Below are 21,558 nucleotides of genomic sequence, written 5' to 3' on the forward strand. Positions count from 1 at the left end.
TCTTTAAGAATACAAGACAAAATCTCAATTTGGTCTTGTGTAAATTTAATGAATTAGGAACATTTTCCATAACATTTTATCGTCAATGGTTCGTATACATCTATATGTAGAAGACCTTTTGAACATACCAAGTCATTCACTTTTGCATGAAAATTGATTTGGTCATATAAGAATTACTAGCTCCTTTATGATTCCCAATCAAATGGATCTAAGTATCTTCATACTCTAATTCTTACTTCAATGACCAAGACAAAAATGCCATAATTGAGATCATATGAAATCAGTTTTCTTGACATTTATATTAAACATTGACTTACTACTATTGTTTTGTGCTTTATGTCATTACTTAAATGCATTCAACATCTAGTATAGAATACTTATGATGTCAATACAACAGTAGTAACTTCTAACTCAATCATAAACTTTGGCAAAGTAGAGGCTTCTACTAGCTTCCTCTTCTTTAACTCTGTCAAAGAAATTTTTTTTTTTAGTCCCTCCTTTGTCCATCTTTACCATAAAGATGTTTGAGAACATTTCCCAGTTAGTGTCATTATCATGGTTGTCTTCCTAATTCATAATTAAGGCAATATAAATTCAATCTCATGGAAGCACACTCCTAATTATGAATTGTATTTAGTAGAGATTGTGGAGCGAACAACCTTTCGCTTAAGAACATTTCTCAAGTCCTGGTACCTTTAAAAAGGGTTTGGTCTAGTAAGTTTGATTTGCATCCAAGATGCACCATAGTGACATATTATTAGCCATGTATATAAATTATGTCTAAATAGATAAAATAAAGCAATACATAAATATCATGCATAAACTATTTAAAACAAGGTTATAAAATTTTAAATAGTTTTCCCACTATTTTTTACAAGATGATAACCTTCCATATCACCTCGAGAAATCTCTACTAGGATTCTCTTAGTGGGTTAGGATCCCATCCATCAAGTCATGGCCTTGAGTGTGCTCAACTGTCAAGCCCTACTCCATTATATACTCATCATAACATCCATATACTTGATGACACATCTGCATGTTAGAATGCCTTAGAAATAGTTAAATAATCGGTATCGTAACTACTTATGCAACTAAGTTAATTTAAAGCCTCGAACTAGTTCAAATAGGAATTTTAAGATGAAATTGAGAATTTTAAAACCCCATAATGACTTAATATGGTGATTTCGAGTTCGAGGATTAAATTGGAATCAATTAGGAATTTTCATACCATAAGGACAAAATGGTAATTTTGCCACCCGAGGCCAAATTTGGAAAGTTGGATGAAAATTTTGATCAAGTTTGACCAATTGGAGTATAATTTGAGATTGAGAAGTGAAAATTTTCAATTTTGAGCATAAGGGCAAAAATGTCATTTTTCGGGTCCATAAGGGCAAAATTGGAATTTTACGATTTTACACCACCATGACATGTGTTAAGCTCCAGAATTTTACCTATTATTATTTTATGCTATGGATAAGTACTAGAGCATTTGTGGTGGTGAGAAAAGGCTTAAAAATTAAGTTAAAACAAGTGGACCAATAAAAAGGTGACATGTGTCAAAAATGAAATATTTTTATATTGCCATTTAAAAACCAGCCCATACTCTTCCACTCAGAATTTAAAGGCCGACCAGCACCTGCAGAAAAGAAAATAAAAACCCTAGGGAGGAAAAACCAAGGAAAATTTGTTGTATTTTCAAGAAATTGGTGATTAAAGGTAAGATTTTTAATCTTAAGCTTGAAATTCATCTTGCCCATACATTCTTTTCCATTTTCCATGAATTAAATTCAAGTTTTCATAAGGGGCAATATGCTGGCCAAATTTAGAGAGAGAAAGTTGGTGATGTAGCTTAAGCTTGGAGGCTAACGTAGCTTAAGCTTCTACTCCTCCCATGAAGATTAGCAGCAACAAAGTAATGCAGAATCCTTATTTGAGGACTTGTGATAAGCCCTGCATTGCTCTTGGAGGAATACTTTTCTTTCTTCCCTGTGATCACTTCCCACAAGGATAAGGGGTCATACTTCTCAGGAAATTCAAATTCTCCCTCATTACATTCTATCTTAAGAAGTTCCCCTAAGTCTGCAGCAGTGACAGTAAATTCCTTCCCATTTAAAAACACATTCAGACCCTCATCAGAATAATCATCTGGTTCCTGCAGTTCATCCTTGTCAACAACAATATTCGAATAAAATTCCTTAAATAAACTTGCAATATATGATTGATTTTTAAATGTGCTGAACTCTTTCAATTTTAGCTCTTCAAAATAATCTGATAGACTTGTCAGAATTTCAAGCATTTCACTAAAGCTTTCCCAATCAATATATTTTTCACAAGTGATGGGTGCATTCTCTATTTTCTTAAACCTCTCTTCATGAACTTTATTTCTGAATTTAGAAGATGAAGAAGTACCTTTCTTGTGCAATTTGCTCTTTTCTTTCTTCTTTTCAGATCTGTGTTTCTTTGACCTTCCAGATTCTTTACTTACAGATCTCGACTCAGTCCTCTTCTTTTTCTTCAGTATTTCAGCTTCCAGACTTTCTTCCATCGGCCGTTTGCCTTTCTTTTTCTCAATAATCTATTTGCTCTGAGAGGTTTTAGCCATTTGGTTTGGAAAATTTTCAACACAGGGTTTCAAATGGTTAAGGGGTGAGGGTTTCAGTTTCAGGAGTTAGTTTCAGCAGAGAGAAAATGTAGAGAGAATAGGTTGAGAGCAGTTTAATCTTAAAAGAGAAACTGTCTGACTCCCCCTATTTAAGTGCAATTTGTAACTCCCCCTCAAAATTAAAAAATTACCTCTTAATTTTTTATTTTTGGTTTGGGCGATTTTCTTCTCTATTTTATCTTTCGGTTGGCATTATTTTATTCCTCCTACCTTCAACTTAACTGAGTCTTATTATTTAATGAAATAGAATGCTCTTAGTTGACTAAGATTTTCTTTAGTCAACTAAGTGCCTTTTGTTTTATGTGTATGAGTCAAATATTTTATCTACATCTCCTATATATTAATCATTCCTAAATTCCTTCTAATCTCACAAAATCTATCTTCATTTAGAGGTTTGGTAAAGATGTTAGCTAAATGATGCAAAGTATTTACAAACTCAATTTTAACATCTCCCTTTACTACATGGTCTCTAACAAAATGATGCCTAATCTCAAAGTGTTTAGTTCTAGAATGCTGCACAGGATTTTTTTATATATTGATTACACTTGTGTTATCACAGAATATTGGTACATTATGTACTGTTATTCCAAAATCTCTTAATTGTTGTTTGATCCACAAATTCTGAGCACAACAACTATCTAAGGAAATATACTCTGCTTCAGCTGTTGAAAGTGCTACAAAATTTTGTTTCTTACTTGACCAAGATACTAGCATACTTCCTAGAAATTAACATGTTCCACTAGTGCTTTTTCTATCAATTTTTCTTCTTGCAAAGTCTACATCCGAATAGCCTACAAGATTAAATGATGATTCTCTAGAGTACCAAATTCCTAAAGTTTGTGTTTCTAAGAGGTATTTAAAAATTCTCTTAACAGCAGTTAAGTGTGATTCTTTAGGCTGGACTGAAATCTAGCACATAAACACACACTAAACTGAATATTTGGTCTGCTTATTGTTAAATAGAGTAAAGATCCGATCATACCTCTATAGAGCTTTTGATCAATACTTTTTCCTTTCTCATCAGCATCAAGTTTGGTGGATGAACTCATTAGTGTGCAGATTGGTTTTAGCTTTAGCATATCAAACTTTTTGAGCATATCTTGAGTGTATCTTTCTTGGTTGATGAAGATTCCTTTCTCACTTTGTTTGATTTGAAGGCCAAGAAAGTACTTCAGCTCACCCATCATGCTCATCACCAATTTACCCTGCATCTCTTTGGCAAAATTCTTGCATAAAGCCTCATTAGTTGTACCAAACACAATGTCATCCACATAAATTGGAACAACAATTAACTCATTTAAATATCTTTTGATAAACAATGTAGTATCAATGCTACCCCTAACATATTCTTTTTTCAACCAGAAATTTTGAAAGCCTCTCATACCAAGCTCTAGGTGCTCGTTTCAATCCATACAAGGCTTTATGAAGTTTGAAAACATGATTTGGTTTTTCAAAGTCTTCAAATCCTTATGGTTGTTCAACATACACTTCTTCTTGAATGAAACCATTTAAAAATGCACTTTTTACATCCATTTGGTACAATTTAAAATTCATAAAGCATGCAAAAGCAAGCAACAACCTTATGGCTTCAATTCTAGCAACTGGTGCAAAGGTTTCATCATAGTCAATTCCTTCCTCTTGGTTGTATCCTTGGGCTACTAACCTAGCTTTATTTCTCACTACTTTCCCTTACTCATCTACCTTATTTCTAAATACCCATTTTGTTCTAACTATAGGGTGGTTTAAAGGCTTAGAGACTAATGACCACACACGGTTTCTTTAGAATTGATCAAGTTCCTCTTGCATGGCCAATATCCAGCTTTCCTCATTTTTTGCTTCCTTAAATATTTTAGGCTCAATTTGAGATATGAAAGCTGAAAACTCACAAGTCTCTCTTGTTGTTCTCCTAGTTTTAACACCTTGTGAAATATCACCTATGATTAGTTCTTGTGGGTGATCTTTTGTATATCTCCAACTCCTTGGAAGATCATTATGCTGATTTCTGTTCTTTGCATATTTTCTAGAGGTGGAGTTTCATTTTCTTTTATAGGTGAGCTTTCTTCATTATTCTTATTGTTCTCTAAGCTCATTTCTTCCATTTGTTTTTCTAGGATCTCTACATCACCATCATCGGCATGAATTTCCTTTTGTAAGGCATTGGACTCATCAAAACCTACATGAACTGATTCTTCAACAGTTAAAGTTCTTTTGTTGAAAACTCTACAAGCCTTTGAGTTTAATGCATATCCTAAAAATATTACCTCATCACTCTTTGCATCAAACTTACCTAAAGATTGTTTTCCATTGTTTAACAAAAAACATTTACAACCAAAACTCCTAAGGTGTGAAATATTTGGTTTCTTACCCTTGTAAAGTTCATAAGGAGTCTTTGATATCATGGCTCTAATTGAGACTCTATTAAGTATATATGCTACTGTGTTCACTGCCTCAACCTAAAAATATTTAGGTAGGTTATTTTCACATAGCATAGTTCTAGCCATTTTTTTCAAGGTTCGGTTTTTCCTTTCTACAACTCCATTTTGCTGGAGTGTTCTAGGTGCAAAAAAATTATGATTCAACCCTTTTTCATTGCAAAATTTCTCAAATTCATCACTTTCAAACTCTCCTCCATGATCACTCTTAATACTAACTATGACTAGTCCTTTTTCATTCTCTACTTTCCTACAATGACTTATAAATGCTGGTAGAGCATCATTCTTATGAGCAAGAAAATAAACCCAAGTGTACCTAGAGTAGTCATCAACTATCACAAAGCCATAAGATTTTCCTCCTATACTAGTTGTACTTATTGGACCAAATAGATCAATGTGCAGCAATTCAAGAGGTCTTGATGTGGATATAATCTTTTTAGTCTTAAAGGATGTCCTAACTTGTTTTCCTAGTTAGCAAGCATCACATATTTTATCATTTTCAAATTTTACATCTGACAGTCCAACAACTAGATTTTTCTTAATTAATTTTGACATAGTATGCATGCTCACATGTCCTAGTCTTCTTTGCCATAGCCAGCTATCATTTTCAACATTAGCTACTAAACACATTTCACAATTTATTTCAAGATCTTCAAGAAACACAACATACATATTCTTTAATCTTCTTCCTATAAATGAAACTTTATTTGTGCTTATATCTATCACTTCACACTTATTTGAATCAAAGCATACTTTAAATCCTTTATCACATAATTGACTAATGCTTAATAAATTATGTTTTAAGCCTTAACCAATAACACATGACTGATTTGAGTTTGGGAGTTCTTACCAACCGTTCCTATACCATAGATTCTACCTTTTGAATCATCACCAAAGGATATAGTACCTCCCTTTCTTTTGTTCAGCTGAGCAAATAACATTTCATCTCCTATCATGTGCCATGAGCAGCCACTGTCCATATACCAAGGCTGTTTCTTCTTAGGTTGAGCTCTTGAACATGTCTCTTTTAAGTGCAGCTCAACCTACAAAACAGAATTTTAGTTTTTCTTTATAGGTACCCCTACCTTGATGGATCCTTGATTGTTAGCAGCAACATAGGATCCTTTTGGAACCCATATTTTTCTTATTTTCTGTGTGCTCTTTTTCATAAATTAATCATATGATAAATGACCAATTTTATTACAAGTATAGCATCTAGACAATACATTAGCAGAATTTTTCTTGTAGTAGACATTTTTTTTTAAAGTTTCAGTTTTCAAACTTTTAAGAGCTGTGTTTTCATCAAGTGTTTTTTGCAAAGCTTCAAATTTATTGTTCAGCTATACTTTTAAAACTTCAAAATCTGTTTTTGACTTTTCTAACTCAACTTGTAGAAAATTTCTTTGCTCAAAAACAGAATTCAACTCTTTTCTTATCTTTTCCAAATCATTTTCAAGAGATGCAGTCTTTTTCTTTAAAGCCTTGTATTTTGAAAAGAGTTTTTCAAATTCATCATAAAGGCACTCATACTCATCTTGTAAATCATCAATAGAAATATTGCAGGGGGATGAGGATACCTCAAATTCATCATCTTCTGCCATTAAACACAGGTTTGCTCTTTCCTCAGTTTTTTCTTCCTCACTTTCAGAACTTGAAGTGTCACTATCTGACCAAGCAGCTACCACCATTGCCTTCTTTGATTTCTTGTTTTTCTTTGGAGTCTCATCTTTCATCAATGGGCATTCGGACTTAAAATTTCAAGGTTTCTTGCATTCGAAGCAAGTCGGCTCCTCTTTTTTGTTAGAGTAATTTTTGTTTATGGTTTTCCATGATGGACCTTGATCTTTTCTAAACCCTCTTCTAGCTAGTCTCCGATTTCTTCTTCCCATAAACTATCTAAATTTCCTTGAAACCAGTGCCAACTCTTCATCATCATCACAAGATAGCTCTTCCAGCTCTTCTTCAAGAATGTTGGCTTTTAGTGCAATGCTCTTTTTCTTTTCTTTTGCTTCCCTCCTATCTTTTTCTTCTTCTTCCTTGAGTTCTAACTCATGAGTGAGGAGAGAACCACAAATCTCATCTAGAGTAATAACATTTAGGTCCTTGGCTTCTCGGATTATACTCACTTTAGGCTTCCAATTTTTTGGTAGACTTCTAATAAGTCTTTTAACAATCTCATGCTTGGGTATTCGTTTGCCTAGCTAACTAAGTTTGTTTGTGATAATTGTGAATCTATCTAACATGCTGGTGATATCTTCACTAGGCTCCATCTTAAATATTTCATAAGTATGGGTTAAAAGGGCTATCTTGGACTCCTTGACTTGAAAAGTCCCTTCATGGATAATCCTAAGCTTATCCCACACTTGTTTAGCTGTTGTACAGCTTGATACTTTATTGAACTCAGTGGGAGTGAGAGCACAATGTAATGTATTAATTGCCTTAAAATTTATTTGGACTCTCTTAGTTTTAGCCTCGATCCATTCAGACCTTAGCTTTGGGATCATCTCATTTGTCACTACATTTAGAGTAGAGGGAATGTATGGTCCATCAGTTATAACATCCCACATCTCATAATCAATTGCTCTAATATATATTGATATCCTAGTGCTCCAATAAGGATAGTTAGAGCTATCAAACAGAGGTGGTCTGTTTGTTGATTGTCCCTCAGCAACTATAGATTTTTAGAGAGCCATTTGGATCCTCCCAAAGGGTGTTAGACCTTAAGAACAGGGAACTAGTCCTGACACCACTTGTTGGTCCCAATTAAATGTGCTAGGGGGGGTGAATAGCACAATTTTGCTCTTTCAAAAATTGTCTCAAAGTGTAGACAAATGTAAGATAAAAGAAAAAATGAAAATAAAACAAAAACAAAGTAAATAAGACAACATAATTTAGAGTGGTTCGATCCAAGACCTACATCCACTACTTTGATTATCCAACCAAGGATTTTCCAACCAATCCATTAAGAACTGGTGAAATTAACAAGCTTTCACCAAGCTTTACAATGGCTTTTACCAAGCTTAGCCAAAACCTTTCACAATAGTTTTTCACGGGCTCAACTATAACTTAAAACCTAACTTTTCAAGGCTAAGTTAGAACCTTAACACAATCAACCAATCCTAACTTGAAATAAACACTTAGAGTGACTTGCTCCCTCTAAGAATACAAAGAGATAAGTAAAAGGAGTGTACCTATGATCACAAAGTTGATATAAGTGGTATAAGTTGAAGTGCAAAACATAATTATAAGGATGGGCATTAAGTGTAGGGAAATGTAGAGAGGTTTTTGCTGGTTTTTGAGCTCTTTTTGCTTGGAAGCCTTCTTCTTACATTTCTTGCCGTTGGAACCTTTTTTTATACTTGGAAAAACAACTTTGATGGCAGTTTGAAAGTTTTCTGGCCATTAGAAATAGTTGGAAGTTGGTTCTAGCTGTTAATCTGTCTTTTAGTGCAGAGTTCAAACTTGCAAGCAAAATGCTCTTAGTCGACTAAGTTGTCTTTGTCTTTTGTTCCCAGTTTCTGGCAGTTCTAGCAGTGTGCACTTAGTCGACTAACTCATTTCTTGGTCGACTAAGTTGGTTCTGTTTCTCAACACTCTTCAGCCTGCCAATCTTTGATTTAAATCTTAGCTGACTAACTCTTCATTAATTGACTAAGGGGCTTTTGTCTTGTTGATCAATTGAGACTTCCTTATTTTTATGCTCTTTGATATGTACATTTTAATGATTGATTAGTTATTTGTATACAATTTTGTCTTGCACACTCAAGTAGAAATATTAGACACAAATGAAATGTGATATCATCAAAAACTAATGGAGCCAATAGAAAGATCCCTTTATCAGATTGGGACACTTTGATTCCTAAAAAAAATTTCAAGGGACCGAGGTCTTTCAGTTCGAATTTTCTAGACAAGTAACTCTGTAGTTTCTTCCTTTCTTCAAGATCATTTCTTGTGATCACCATGTCATCTACATTCACAATAAGTGCAGTGATTTAATCTTGCTATTTCTTCAAGATTAAAGTGTGATCTGAATTGCTCTGATGGTAGCCAAAGGCTATCATAGACTTTGTGAACCTTTCAAACCATGCTCTTGGAGATTATTTCAACCCATATAGTGATTTCTTTAATCTACATACCTTTTGACTATCTTTTTCTGGTATTATGCATCCTGGTGGGAGATCCATGTTGACTTCTTCGGATAACTCACCGTGTAGAAAGGCATTCTTCACATCAAACTATTGTAATGGCCAATCCATGTTTGCAACTAGAGACAACAAAACTCGAACTGTGTTAAGTTTAGCAACAGGTGCAAAGGTATCTGTGTAATCGATTCCATAGGTTTGAGTGTACCCTTTTGCAACCAATCTCACTTTAAAATGTTTAATTGTACCATCTGCTTTGTACTTCACAGTAAAAACTGTCAGACCCTGTCAAGCTCGATTAAAAGACGGTATTGTATCGAGTTGTCACGACCCAATTTCCCGGGCAATGACCGGCGCATGAGCTCAATGAGCATAGCTCACTAAGCCCAAGCAAGCCTATCCATTTACCTTTGCTTAACAAATTTATCATATCATGCATACACACACACCTTTTCTCGGGTGTGAACATAGCCAAAACACAATGGCATTATCGATAATAATATACATGCACTATACCAGTCATGTATTTAGCAATTTACATTGCATACACATATTCATATTGCTAGATTGTTTTCATAATACAAAAGGACCCATGACTTCCAGCGGAGACATTTACAATAAAAGGGATTACTATCGAATGCCAGACACATACCCAGGATATGCACTACGGGGACTCCTCGATCTAGGGTCCAACAGTCACTTGATCTGAAAACATGAATTTTTATAAAACGTGAGTACAATACTCAGTGAGTGAACAAGGAAGGGAACAAGCATACCATAAGGAATGTTTATTGAAATCATGATGCATTCGTTTTCTCAAAAAATTGCAATTGTTTTAGCTCTTTAAACCCCTCATGTAAATCCCACATGAGTAAATCACTTTACAAAAATCTATGCTCAACTATGGTACCAAAGAAATGGGAAATATGGCAAAAATCCACAAGTTAGCAAAATGGACAGAAAGTTTCTCGCTGTAGCGAACTTCATTCTCGCTGCAACGAGAACCAGAACATCAAGGAGAAAAAAAAAAGTCTCCTTTTTCCCTTAAAACAAGTCATCCTACTAAAATAACAATAGCAACATGTAACACATGTAAACTTCCAAATTTCCACGAAACAAATACTTACATATTTGCATTTACAACCATATACCCATCATCAACATGCACACCATCCCATCATCATCATCATGCACATCATCCCATTATCATCATCTCATATGCAACGGCTTATGCTATTGTCACTAGGGGGTGGGAGATCACGAAGCATCCCCCCCTTCACTCGGCAAGAGGTGCACTTCACTCCGGATCACGAAGTAACGGAGCAGTCCCTTCCCTCCTCCTCCAAGCTCTTGGGTGGAGAGTCATACTTCGCCACAGATCATACCTATCAAAGCACTCATAGGGTGGAAGATCACGAAGCATCCAACCCTATAAGCTATGGGGGCAACAACGGCTTATGTGCACTCCCACTCACACATAGCCGGGTCAGCAACGGCTTATATACACTCCTACTTGCACATAGTCGGGTCAGCAACGGCTTATGTGCACTCCTACTCGCACATAGCCGGGTCAGCAACGGCTTATGTGCACTCCTACTCGCACATAGCCGGGTTCAAATTAACATGTAAAGAAGCATCCAATGCATAGTATCATATTGTGATAACACATAAACCATTGTATAGCACATTTTCACAATATAAAATCATTTTACTAAAAGCTTGTTCCCAAGGTACATTTTCTAAGACAAGTTGGATAGAATCTTTCATATTTCCCAAAACAAGTTTGAAATGCAAGTCCACTCACCGGTATCAAAAATCCAGATTCCGAGTGCACTCGGACTAATAGCCCTTAGGCGCAATTCTTTTGCCTTTTTCGGACGTCTCACCACCTTGACAAATAACAAAGTCAAGGAATTTACTATATTGTCCCTAAATTGATATAAATTAATTTAAATTACTAATGCTTGATATGTAAATGCAAAAATATGTCTGATTACCGTTTAATCACGGTATCAATTAAATTCGACCGATCACCCGATTAATCGATGATTGTGTCCAAATCACCTCCAAATTAATTCATTTCTCCTTTAATACCTTAATTTACCACATACATTTAAATAAAGCCAAATTCAGCATTAGAACCCTCACAGTTCCTTATAGAAAAATTTGGTCATTTGGTGCACTAGCATCGAATTTTTTTCTCTACATAACCGTTTCACCTTAATTCATCATTTTTCATGCCATTTTCCTTGAAATAAAAACAATCCCCCATTGATATTCAGCCCTCATGGTTCGGCCAACAAGGAACCCTAGAGAAATTGAATATTTCTTTTGTGTTTTTGTTCATAACCATGCTTAACTATCCCTAAACACTAACATAGTCTAAAATCAAATTATTCCAACAACAATTCCTCTTCCATACCCATTTTTCAGAATTGAATTCATCATGATAACTCAATATTCAACCATGGAAAACAAGAACAAAAGCATGGGTAAGCTAGGTATCAAGGAGAATTAAAGAAATTTTAACTTACCTAGCTTGTTTCCTTGATTTCTTCACTTTTTCTTTGAATTTCCACCTAGGTTTTCTTGTTTTTCCTTTTGTTCTTCCTTTTTTCTTGTTGCTGGATGCCTAGGCCGAATATGGTGAGGGAATTGGGGATTTAATGGGCTGATTTCTATAGAAAATAATAAAATAATCAAGCATGCCATGTGTCACATGCTTATTGGCCCAATTTTTAACTTTTTGACTTTTTCTTCTTAATTTTCCACCACAAATATTCTGGTATTTATCCAATCCTACCACAATTAAAATCCCTTGGTCTTGACAAGTGCTGGGGTGAAAAATTTACCGATTTGCCCCTGGGGCGAAAAAATTACTATTTTACCCTTTTACTCCGAAATTTACCGGAATCTCATTATTTCTACTTTTCAACCTAAAATAACAGTAATATTGATCAATATTAACCAAATGGGGCAAAAATTGTTTAAAAAAATTTTCGTTTAGTCTTTTAGTGGCAAAATTACCATTTTGCCCTTGTGCTCCATAAATACCGAGAATCACAATTTTTCACTGCTAAACATCATTTTATACTCCAATAATCATAATTATATTTCATATAATTATTCTTGGTCAAATGTGATCAAATCTTGGCTAAAAATCTCAATTTTATCATCAAATGGTAAAATGACCGTTTTGTCCCTAATTGGTCAATTTTCTTATGGACTCCAAACTGGACCTTGAACTCCAAATCACTATTCTAAGCCATTCTGTTGGTTTTAAAATTTTCAAATTCCTCTTAGAATTTCTATTTGAACTAGTTCAAGGCTCGATTTAACTTAGTTGTACCACTCGGTACAATACCGTCTTTTAATCGAGGTTGACAGGGTCTCACACGAGTGGTATAACTGAGTTAAATCGAGCCTTGAACTAGTTCAAATAGAAATTCTAAGAGGAATTTGAAAATTCTAAAACCCACAGAATGGCTTAGAATAGTGATTCGGAGTTCAAGGTCCAATTTGAAGTCCATTAGGAAAATTGACCGATTAGGGACAAAACGATCATTTTATCATTTAATGATAAAATGGAGATTTTTAGCCAAGATTTGATCACATTTGACCAAGAATAATTATATGAAATATAATTTTGATTATTGGAGTATAAAATGATGTTTAGCAGTGAAAAATTATGATTCTCAATATTTTTGGAGCACAAGGGCAAAATGGTAATCTTGCCACTAGAGGACTAAACTGAAATTTTTATAAAACGATTTTTTTTGCCCCATTTGGTTAATGTTGATCAATATTAGTGTTATTTGAAGTTGAAAAGTAGAAATAATGTGATTCCGGTACATTTCGGAGTATAGGGGCAAAATCGTAATTTTTCCATCCCGGGGGCAAATCGGTAAATTTTTCGTCCCAGCACTTGTCAAGACCAAGGGATTTTAATTGTGGTAGGATTGGATAAATACCAGAATATTTGTGGTGGAAAATTAAGAATAAAAAGTCAAAAAGTAAAAAAAAATTAGGCCAATAAGCATGTGACACGTGGCATGCTTTATTATTTTATTATTTTCTATAGAAATCAGCCCCTTAAATCCTCAATTCTCTCACCATATTCGGCCTAGGCAACCAGCAACAAGAATAAAGGAAGAACAAAGGGAAAAACAAGAAAACCTAGGTGGAAATTCAAAGAAAAAGTGAAGAAATCAAGGAAACAAGCTAGGTAAGTTAGAATTTCTTTAATTCTCCTTGATACTTAGCTTACCCATGCTTTTGTTCTTGATTTTCATGGTTGAATATTGAGTTATCATGATGAATTCAATTCTGAAAAATGGGTATGGAAGAGGAATTGTTGTTGGAATAATTTGATTTTAGACTATGTTAGTGTTTAGGGATAATTAAGCATGGTTATGAACAAAAACACAAAAGAAATATTCAATTTCTCTAGGGTTCCTTGTTGGTCGAACCATGAGGGCTGAATATCAATGGGGGATTGTTTTTATTTCAAGGAAAATGGCTTGGAAAATGATGAATTTTGGCTTTATTTAAATGGTATGTGGTAAATTAAGGTATTATAGGAGAAATGGATTAATTTGGAGGTGATTTGGACACAATCGCCAATTAATCGGTGATCAGTCGAATTTAATCGATACCGCGATTAAGTGGTAATCGGACGTATTTTTGCATTTACATATCAAGCATTAGTAATTTAAATTAGTTTATATCAATTTAGGGACAATATAATAAATTCCTCGACTTTGTTATTTGTCTAGGTAGTGAGACGTCCAGAAAAGGCAAAGGAATTACGCCTGAGGACTATTAGTCCGAGTGCACCCGGAATCCGGATTTTTTGATACCAGTGAGTGGACTTGCATTTCAAACTTGTTTTGAGGAATATGAAAAATTCTATCCAACTTGTCTTAGAAAATGTACCTTGGGAACAAGCTTTTGTTAAATGGTTTGATGTTGTGATATGTAATTGCTATGGGTTCATGCATTATTGCAATATGATGATATATATATATGTGTGTGTGTTGTGCATGATGAATGATATTGTGTATAATGACTGTAACTGTGTGTGTGCACGATGTGTGGGGATGCACATGCCGGTGATGATGGTGGCGTGAGAGATGGATGATGATAGTGCCCGTGTGCACGATGTGGGGGGATGTACACGATGACACTGATTGTGCACGATGTGGGGGGATGCACACGATGGTGTCGACTATCTGCACGATGTGGGGGGATGTACATGAGCCGGGTGTGATTATGATGACATTGATGTTTGTCTATCAAATTATGCATATCTAGACTTGTGAAATGAAAGCTCATGAATGTGATATATGGTTGACATATATGTCAAATTTGATACATTGCACTTTGAGAATTTTCATGAGTTTTATGTTGATTTTGTTGCTCATGAATGAGAAACTTTCTGTCCATTTTGCTAACTTGTAGGCTTTTGCTATATTTGCCATTTCTTTAGTACCATAGTTGAGCATGGATTTTTGTAAAGTGATTTACTCATGTGGGGTTTACATGAGGGGTTTAAAGGAGCTAAAACAATTGCATGGTTTTGAGAAAATGAATGCATCATGATTTCGATAAACATTCCTTATGGTATGTTTGTTCCCTTCTTGTTCACTCACTGAGTATTGTACTCACGTTTTATAAAAATTCATGTTTTCAGATCAGGTGACTATTTGACCCTGGATCGAGGAGTCCCCATAGTGCATCTCCTGGGTAGGTGTCTGGCATTCAATAGTAATCCCTTTTATTGTAAATGTCTCCGCTGAAAGTCATGGGTCCTTTTGTATTGTGAATACAATCTAACAATGTGAATATGTGTATGCAATGTAAATTGCTAAATACATGACTGGTATAGTGCATGTATATTATTATCGATAATGCCATTGTGTTTTGGCTATGTTCACACCCGAGAAAAGGTGTGTGTGTGTATGCATGATATGATAAATTTGTTAAGCAAAGGTAAATGAATAGGCTTGCTTGGGCTTAGTGAGCTACGCTTATTGAGCTCATGCGCCGGTCATGGCCTGGAAAATTGGGTCGTGACAAAAACCCAATGACATCCAACTATTTTCTTTCTTGGTGGACAACTACCAAGTTCCCAAGTTTTATTTTTTTGTAATGATTTCATTTTCTCATTCATCGTAGCCCTCCACCTTGGGTCAGTTAAGGCTTCTTGCACACTATTAGGAATAGATACAGTAGATAATTGATTCACAAATGATTGATAAGATTCTGACAAATGGTGGTTAGACACATAATGACTCATAGGATATTTAATTTTACTAGAAAGATCAGGTTCATATGTGGGTTTAAGAATACCTCTGTTGTGACGTTGTGGTAGCTGTTTCCTAAATGGTTTAGACACTAAATCAGGAACATCTTCAACAGGCGATGGGTTTGGTGCATCAACTTTTTGTGGTGCAAGGAACTCAAATGGAGATGAAACCACAACTTCAGTTTCTAGGTGTGTGTCACCACTTTTGTGAGACCCTGTCAAGCTCGATTAAAAGACGGTATTATACCGAGTGATACAACTAAGTTAAATCGAGTCTTGAACTAATTCAAATAGAAATTCAAAGAGAAAATTGAAAATTTTGAAACCCACAGAATGGCTTAGAATAGTGATTCGGAGTTCAAGGTCCAATTTGGAGTCCATTTGAAAAATTGACCAATTAGGGACAAACGGTCACTTTACCATTTGATGATAAAATGGAGATTTTTAGCCAAGATTTGATCACATTTGACCAAGAGTAATTATATGAAATATAATTATGATTATTGGAGTATAAAATGATGTTTAGCAATGAAAAAAATTATGATTCCTGGTATTTTTGGAGCACAAGGGAAAAATGGTAATTTTGCCACTAGAGGACTAAACGAAAATTTTTATAAAATGAGTTTTTTGCCCCATTTGGTTAATATTGATCAATGTTAGTGTTATTTGAGGTTGAAAAGTAAAAATAATTTGATTTCGGTACATTTCGGAGTATAGAGGCAAAATCGTAATTTTTTCACCTCGAGGGCAAATCGGTAAATTTTTTGCCCCAGCACTTGTCAAGGCCAAGGGATTTTATTCATCCTATAAATGGATAAACATGAGAAATGTGTGGTGGAGAGAGATTGCTTAATGGCTAAGTATGACACATGGACCAATAGAATGGTGGCATTTGTCAAAATCTCATCCATTCATTATTTTCTTTATAAAAGGCATAAAAATCAGCCCATTTCTCCCATAGTGATCAGCCAAACCAGAAGAGAAGAGAAACCAAGGAAGAACAAGCCCTAGGTGGGAAAAATCAATGAGAAAGTGTTGGAATTCAAGGAAACAAGCTAGGTAAGTTCAAATTTCTTTAATTCTCCTTGATACCTAGCTTACCCATGCTTTTGTTCTTGATTTCCATGGTTGAATATTGAGTTATCATGATGAATTCAATTCTGAAAAATGGGTATGGAAGAGGAATTGTTGTTGAAATAATTTGATTTCAGACTATGTTAGTGTTTAGGGATAGTTAAGCATGGTTATGAACAAAAACACAAAAGAAATATTCAATTTCTCTAGGGTTCCTTATTGGTCGAACCATGAGGGATGAATATCAATGGGGGATTGTTTTTATTTCAAGGAAAATGGCTTGGAAAATGATGAATTAAGGTGAAACAGTTATGTAGAAAAATTTTCGGTGCTAGTGCACCAAATAACCAAATTTTTCTATTAGGAACTGTGAGGATTCTAATGCTGAATTTGGCTTTATTTAAATGGTATGTGGTAAATTAAGGTATTAGAGGAGAAATGGATTAATTTGGAGTGAAATTGGATGCATTGGCCAATTTATCGAATGAAAAATCGACTTAGGCCAATACCGGGTCTAGATGGCTACCCGTGCATTTTTCATTTCATATCATATATATATCGAGCCTGAAATAGCTTATGACTGTTCGACACAATTTAATTGGAATATGTGTCATGGATTATGGCTAGGTGGTGAGCCATTGGATATGGGTAAAGGACTGTACCCGTGGATTGAAAATAGAAGTATTTCTACTCCTAATACCTGTGAGTGGACTTGCATTTCAAACTTATTTTGGGGAATATGAAAGATTCTATCCAACTTGTCTTAGAAAATGTACTTTGGGAACAAGCTTTTAGTAAAATAATTTTATATTGTGAAAATGTGCTATACAATGGTTTATGTGTTATCACAATATGATAAAATGCATGATATGCATTGGATGTTTCTTTACATGTTGATTTGAACCCGGCTATGTGCAAGTAGGAGTGCACATAAGCCGTTGCTGACCCGGCTATGTGCTAGTAGGAGTGCACATAAGTCGTTGCTGACCCGGCTATGTGTGAGTGGAGTGCACATAAGTCGTTGTTGCCTCCGTAGCTTATAGGGCTGGATGCTTCGTGATCTTCCACCCTATGAGTGCTTTGATAGATATGATCTGTGGCGAAGTATGACTCTCCGCCCAAGAGCTTGGAAGATGAGGGAAGGGACTGCTCCGTTTCTTCGTGATCCGAAGTGAAGTGCACCTCTTGCCGAGTGAAGGGGGGGGAAGCTTGGAAGAGGAGGGAAGGGACTGCTCCGTTGCTTCGTGATCCGGAGTGAAGTGCACCTCTTCCAAGTGAAGGGGGGGATGCTTCGTGATCTCCCACCCCCTAGTGACAATAGCATAAGCCGTTGCATATGAGATGATGATGATGGGATGATGTGCCTGATGATGATGATGGGATGGTGTGCATGTTGATGATGGGTATATGGTTGTAAATGCAAATATGTAAGCATTTGTTATGTTGAAATTTGGAAGTTTACATGTGTTACATGTTGCTATTGTTATTTTAGCAGGATGACTTGTTTTAAGGGAAAAAAGAGACTTTTTCCTTGATGTTCTGGTTCTCGCTGTAGCGAGAATGAAGTTCGCTACAGCGAGAAACTTTCTGTCCATTTTGCTAACTTGTGGGTTTTTGCCATATTTCCCATTTCTTTGGTACCATAGTTGAGCATGGATTTTTGTAAAGTGATTTACTCATGTGGGGTTTACATGAGGGGTTTAAAGGAGCTAAAACAATTGCATGGTTTTGAGAAAACGAATGCATCATGATTTCGATAAACATTCCTTATGGTATGCTTGTTCCCTTTTTGTTCACTCACTGAGTATTGTACTCACGTTTTATAAAAATTCATGTTTTCAGATCGGGTGACTGTTGGACCCTAGATCGAGGAGTCCCTGTAGTGCATCTTCGGGGTATGTGTCTGGCATTTGATAGTAATCCCTTTTATTGTAAATGTCTCCGCTGGAAGTCATGGGTCCTTTTGTATTGTGAATACAATCTAACAATGTGAATATGTGTATGCAATGTAAATTGCTAAATACATGACTGGTATAGTGCATGTCTATTATTATCGATAATGCCATTATGTTTTGGCTATGTTCACACTCGGGAAAATGTGTGTGTGTATGCATGATATGATAAATTTGTTAAGCAAAGGTAAATGGATAGGCTTGCTTGGGCTTAGTGAGCTATGCTCATTGAGCTCATGCGTCGGTCATGGCCCGGGAAATTGGGTCGTGACAACTTTGGTCCAAATTTATACCACTTAAGTCCAAGTTACCTACATTCTGATTACCTTGTTCAGGGAGTTCGCCTTCTTTAGAAAAGTGAACTTCATAGTTTAGAGTCTGAACTTCCTTTTGGTTTTCCCCCTGAAGTTTAGACTTAGATGAAAAATACATTGAGTCTTCATGAAAAACTACATCCAAAGTAATAAACATTTGTTGTGTGGGAGGATGATAGTGTCGTTACCCTTTTTGATGAGTAGCGTACCTTAGAAAAACACATCACAATGCTCAAGGTGCCAACTTGTTGCGTTGATACTTATGAAGGTGTACAAATGCTACACAACCAAACACATGCAGAGGTAAGTTTGGGATAGTTAGGGCAATTACTACTTAGCAAGAGCTTGCAATGGTGTTTGGAAATCAATAGTGCTTGAAGGTACTCGATTGATCAAATACACTGCAAAAATTAGTGCTTCGCCCCAATAAGATAACGGCATATGAGCTTCTATCAATGAAGCATGAACAACCTCCAATAAGTGACGATTTTTTTGCTCAGCTACCCCGTTTTGCAGTGGTGTGTCAGTACAGGTAGTTTGATGAAGAATTCCATGTGCTTCCAAATATTGCCCTAATTCAGTACTTTGATATTCTCCTACATTGTCACTGCAGAGAACCTGAACATGTGCATTGTACTGAGTACAAACCATTTTATGAAATTTTTGAAATAACAAATTCGCTTTACCTTTGGACTTCATCAAGCACACCCAGGTCATTCTGGTACAATCGTCAATAAAAGTAACAAACCAACGTGATCCGCCCAAGGTAGTGATCTTAGATGGACCCTAGACTTCAAAATGTATGACCATAAAAGGAACTGGATTTTTATTCAAAGTTAATGGAAACGAAGCACGATGGCTCTTTTCAAGTTCACAAATGTCACACTTGAAGCTAGTAACATCAAAGTTTGCAAATAAACTAAGAAATAACTTCTTGAGATAACTAAAAAGAAGTATGCCCCAAACGTCGATGCCATAACCAAATGGCATATTTTTTCTTCTTTCCTTCATGGCCATCCACATTCAAAGCTTGACCCAACTTGTCCAAACTCTTTGACACCAAGTCCAGGTAATACAACTTCCTTCACCTAACACCACAACCAATCGTCTACCTCATTTGGATGTCCTTAAACACACAAAAATCAGGCCAAAAAATTACAACAAAAAATAAGATAATAGTTATTTAGGAAACTGACAAAAGATTATAATCCAAGGATGGAACAACTAAAATAGAATCTAAATTCAAAGTATTAGTGAGAGACAAGGATCCTTCTCCAATAACCAGGGTCGAAGCACCATTGGCCGTGGAAATAGATATTTTTGAGGATGGTTTAAGAGTTGGGACTTGTCTATAATCAAATGTCATATGATCTGTAGCACCCGAATCAATTATCCATGTACTATTAAAAACAGGTGTAAATGTATTTAAGACCTTACCACCATTACTTGTAAGTGCTGCCAATGCCAAGGTTTTTTCAGCAACCTCATCCTTTGCCTTTGTTTCAGCCATTGGAGTAGTAAAGATCTTCTTGGAATTTCTCTTCCGTAAATCATGGTTATGAGCCCACCATTCAGGATACCTCACGATTTCAAAGCATCTACTTTTAGTATGACCGGTTTGATCACAATGGGTGCATTTGTAGGTGGGTTTGTTAACACCATTAGTGGCCTTATGATAGTTAGACTTTGTTTGATTTTGTTGGTTTTGAGGAAGATGGTTCCGAGCCACCATGGTTGAAGCTTCAGATTTTTCAAAGTCCCTATTCATCGTTGTACGTCGAACAGATTCACGGTGGACCAGTGCATAACATTCTTCTGGTTAAGGAATAAATTCCTTTCTCAAAATTTTACCACAAATTTGTTCAAATTCACCATCTAATCTTGTAAGAAAAATATGCACGCTTTGTCGCTGAACTGATTTTCGGTAAGATTCAACATCTTTCTCATTCTCCATAATCACCTTATCATGTTGATCCAAATCACTAAAGATTTCGATTACTTCTCCATAATACACAGATAGTGCTTTGCCATTTTGTTTAGCAAAGAAAGGTTTCTGATTTAAAGCTAAAACTTGTAACTCATCTACTTCATCATGAAAAGCTTTGAAAATGGCTTTCCAAATATCATGAGCAGTGGGTAAGTGAATATATCGCTTCATAATTTCTAGAGACATAGACATCAGCAACCATCTCTTGACCTTTTGATTGTCCGCATACCACTTTTCATATCCATTATCATTTTTGACAGGTAGTTTCGAGTCTCCATGAATAAAGGAGAGTTTCTCCTTTTCAGCAATATGCATCTCCATGATTTCAGACCACACATCATGATTCGTCTCAGTGAGTACAATTCCTGCATTGAAAGATGAACTTTCGGATTGAACAATAATAAGAGCGAATTTGCTCATGGTGGTGTGATCAGGCTTTGATACCATGTTGAAAAATCAAAGTATGAAAAGAATATTTGTGGTGTTATTACTCAATGAATCTGTACAGTCCATATATAGACGTGAGTCAAAGGTATAGATTCTATAATCAAGCTACTGTTCCTACAATCAAGTTCTTCTCTATTCCTATAATCAAGCTTTTCTCATAATGAGTCTATCAACACCTAATGTACAACTAAGTTATCTCTAGAATGGGAAAGAATCACAATAACAATTATAAGCATAGTTG

At 35.5% G+C, this 21,558-nt stretch overlaps 1 protein-coding gene across 1 annotated transcript; it reads right to left on the reverse strand.

Annotated features, from left to right (window-relative positions):
* Positions 1–20,702: 20,702 nt before the first annotated feature.
* On the reverse strand, positions 20,703–21,317 carry LOC148761793 (uncharacterized). The gene has a single exon (XM_088808715.1). The coding sequence runs from the start codon at positions 21,315–21,317 to the stop codon at positions 20,703–20,705; it is 615 nt and encodes a 204-aa protein (XP_088664841.1).
* Between the last annotated feature and the right edge of the window lie 241 nt (positions 21,318–21,558).

The sequence above is a fragment of the Theobroma cacao genome, chromosome 7 (genome assembly GCF_053813885.1).
Source record: "Theobroma cacao isolate CCN51 chromosome 7, ASM5381388v1, whole genome shotgun sequence".
Classification (NCBI taxonomy): Eukaryota; Viridiplantae; Streptophyta; class Magnoliopsida; order Malvales; family Malvaceae; genus Theobroma; species Theobroma cacao.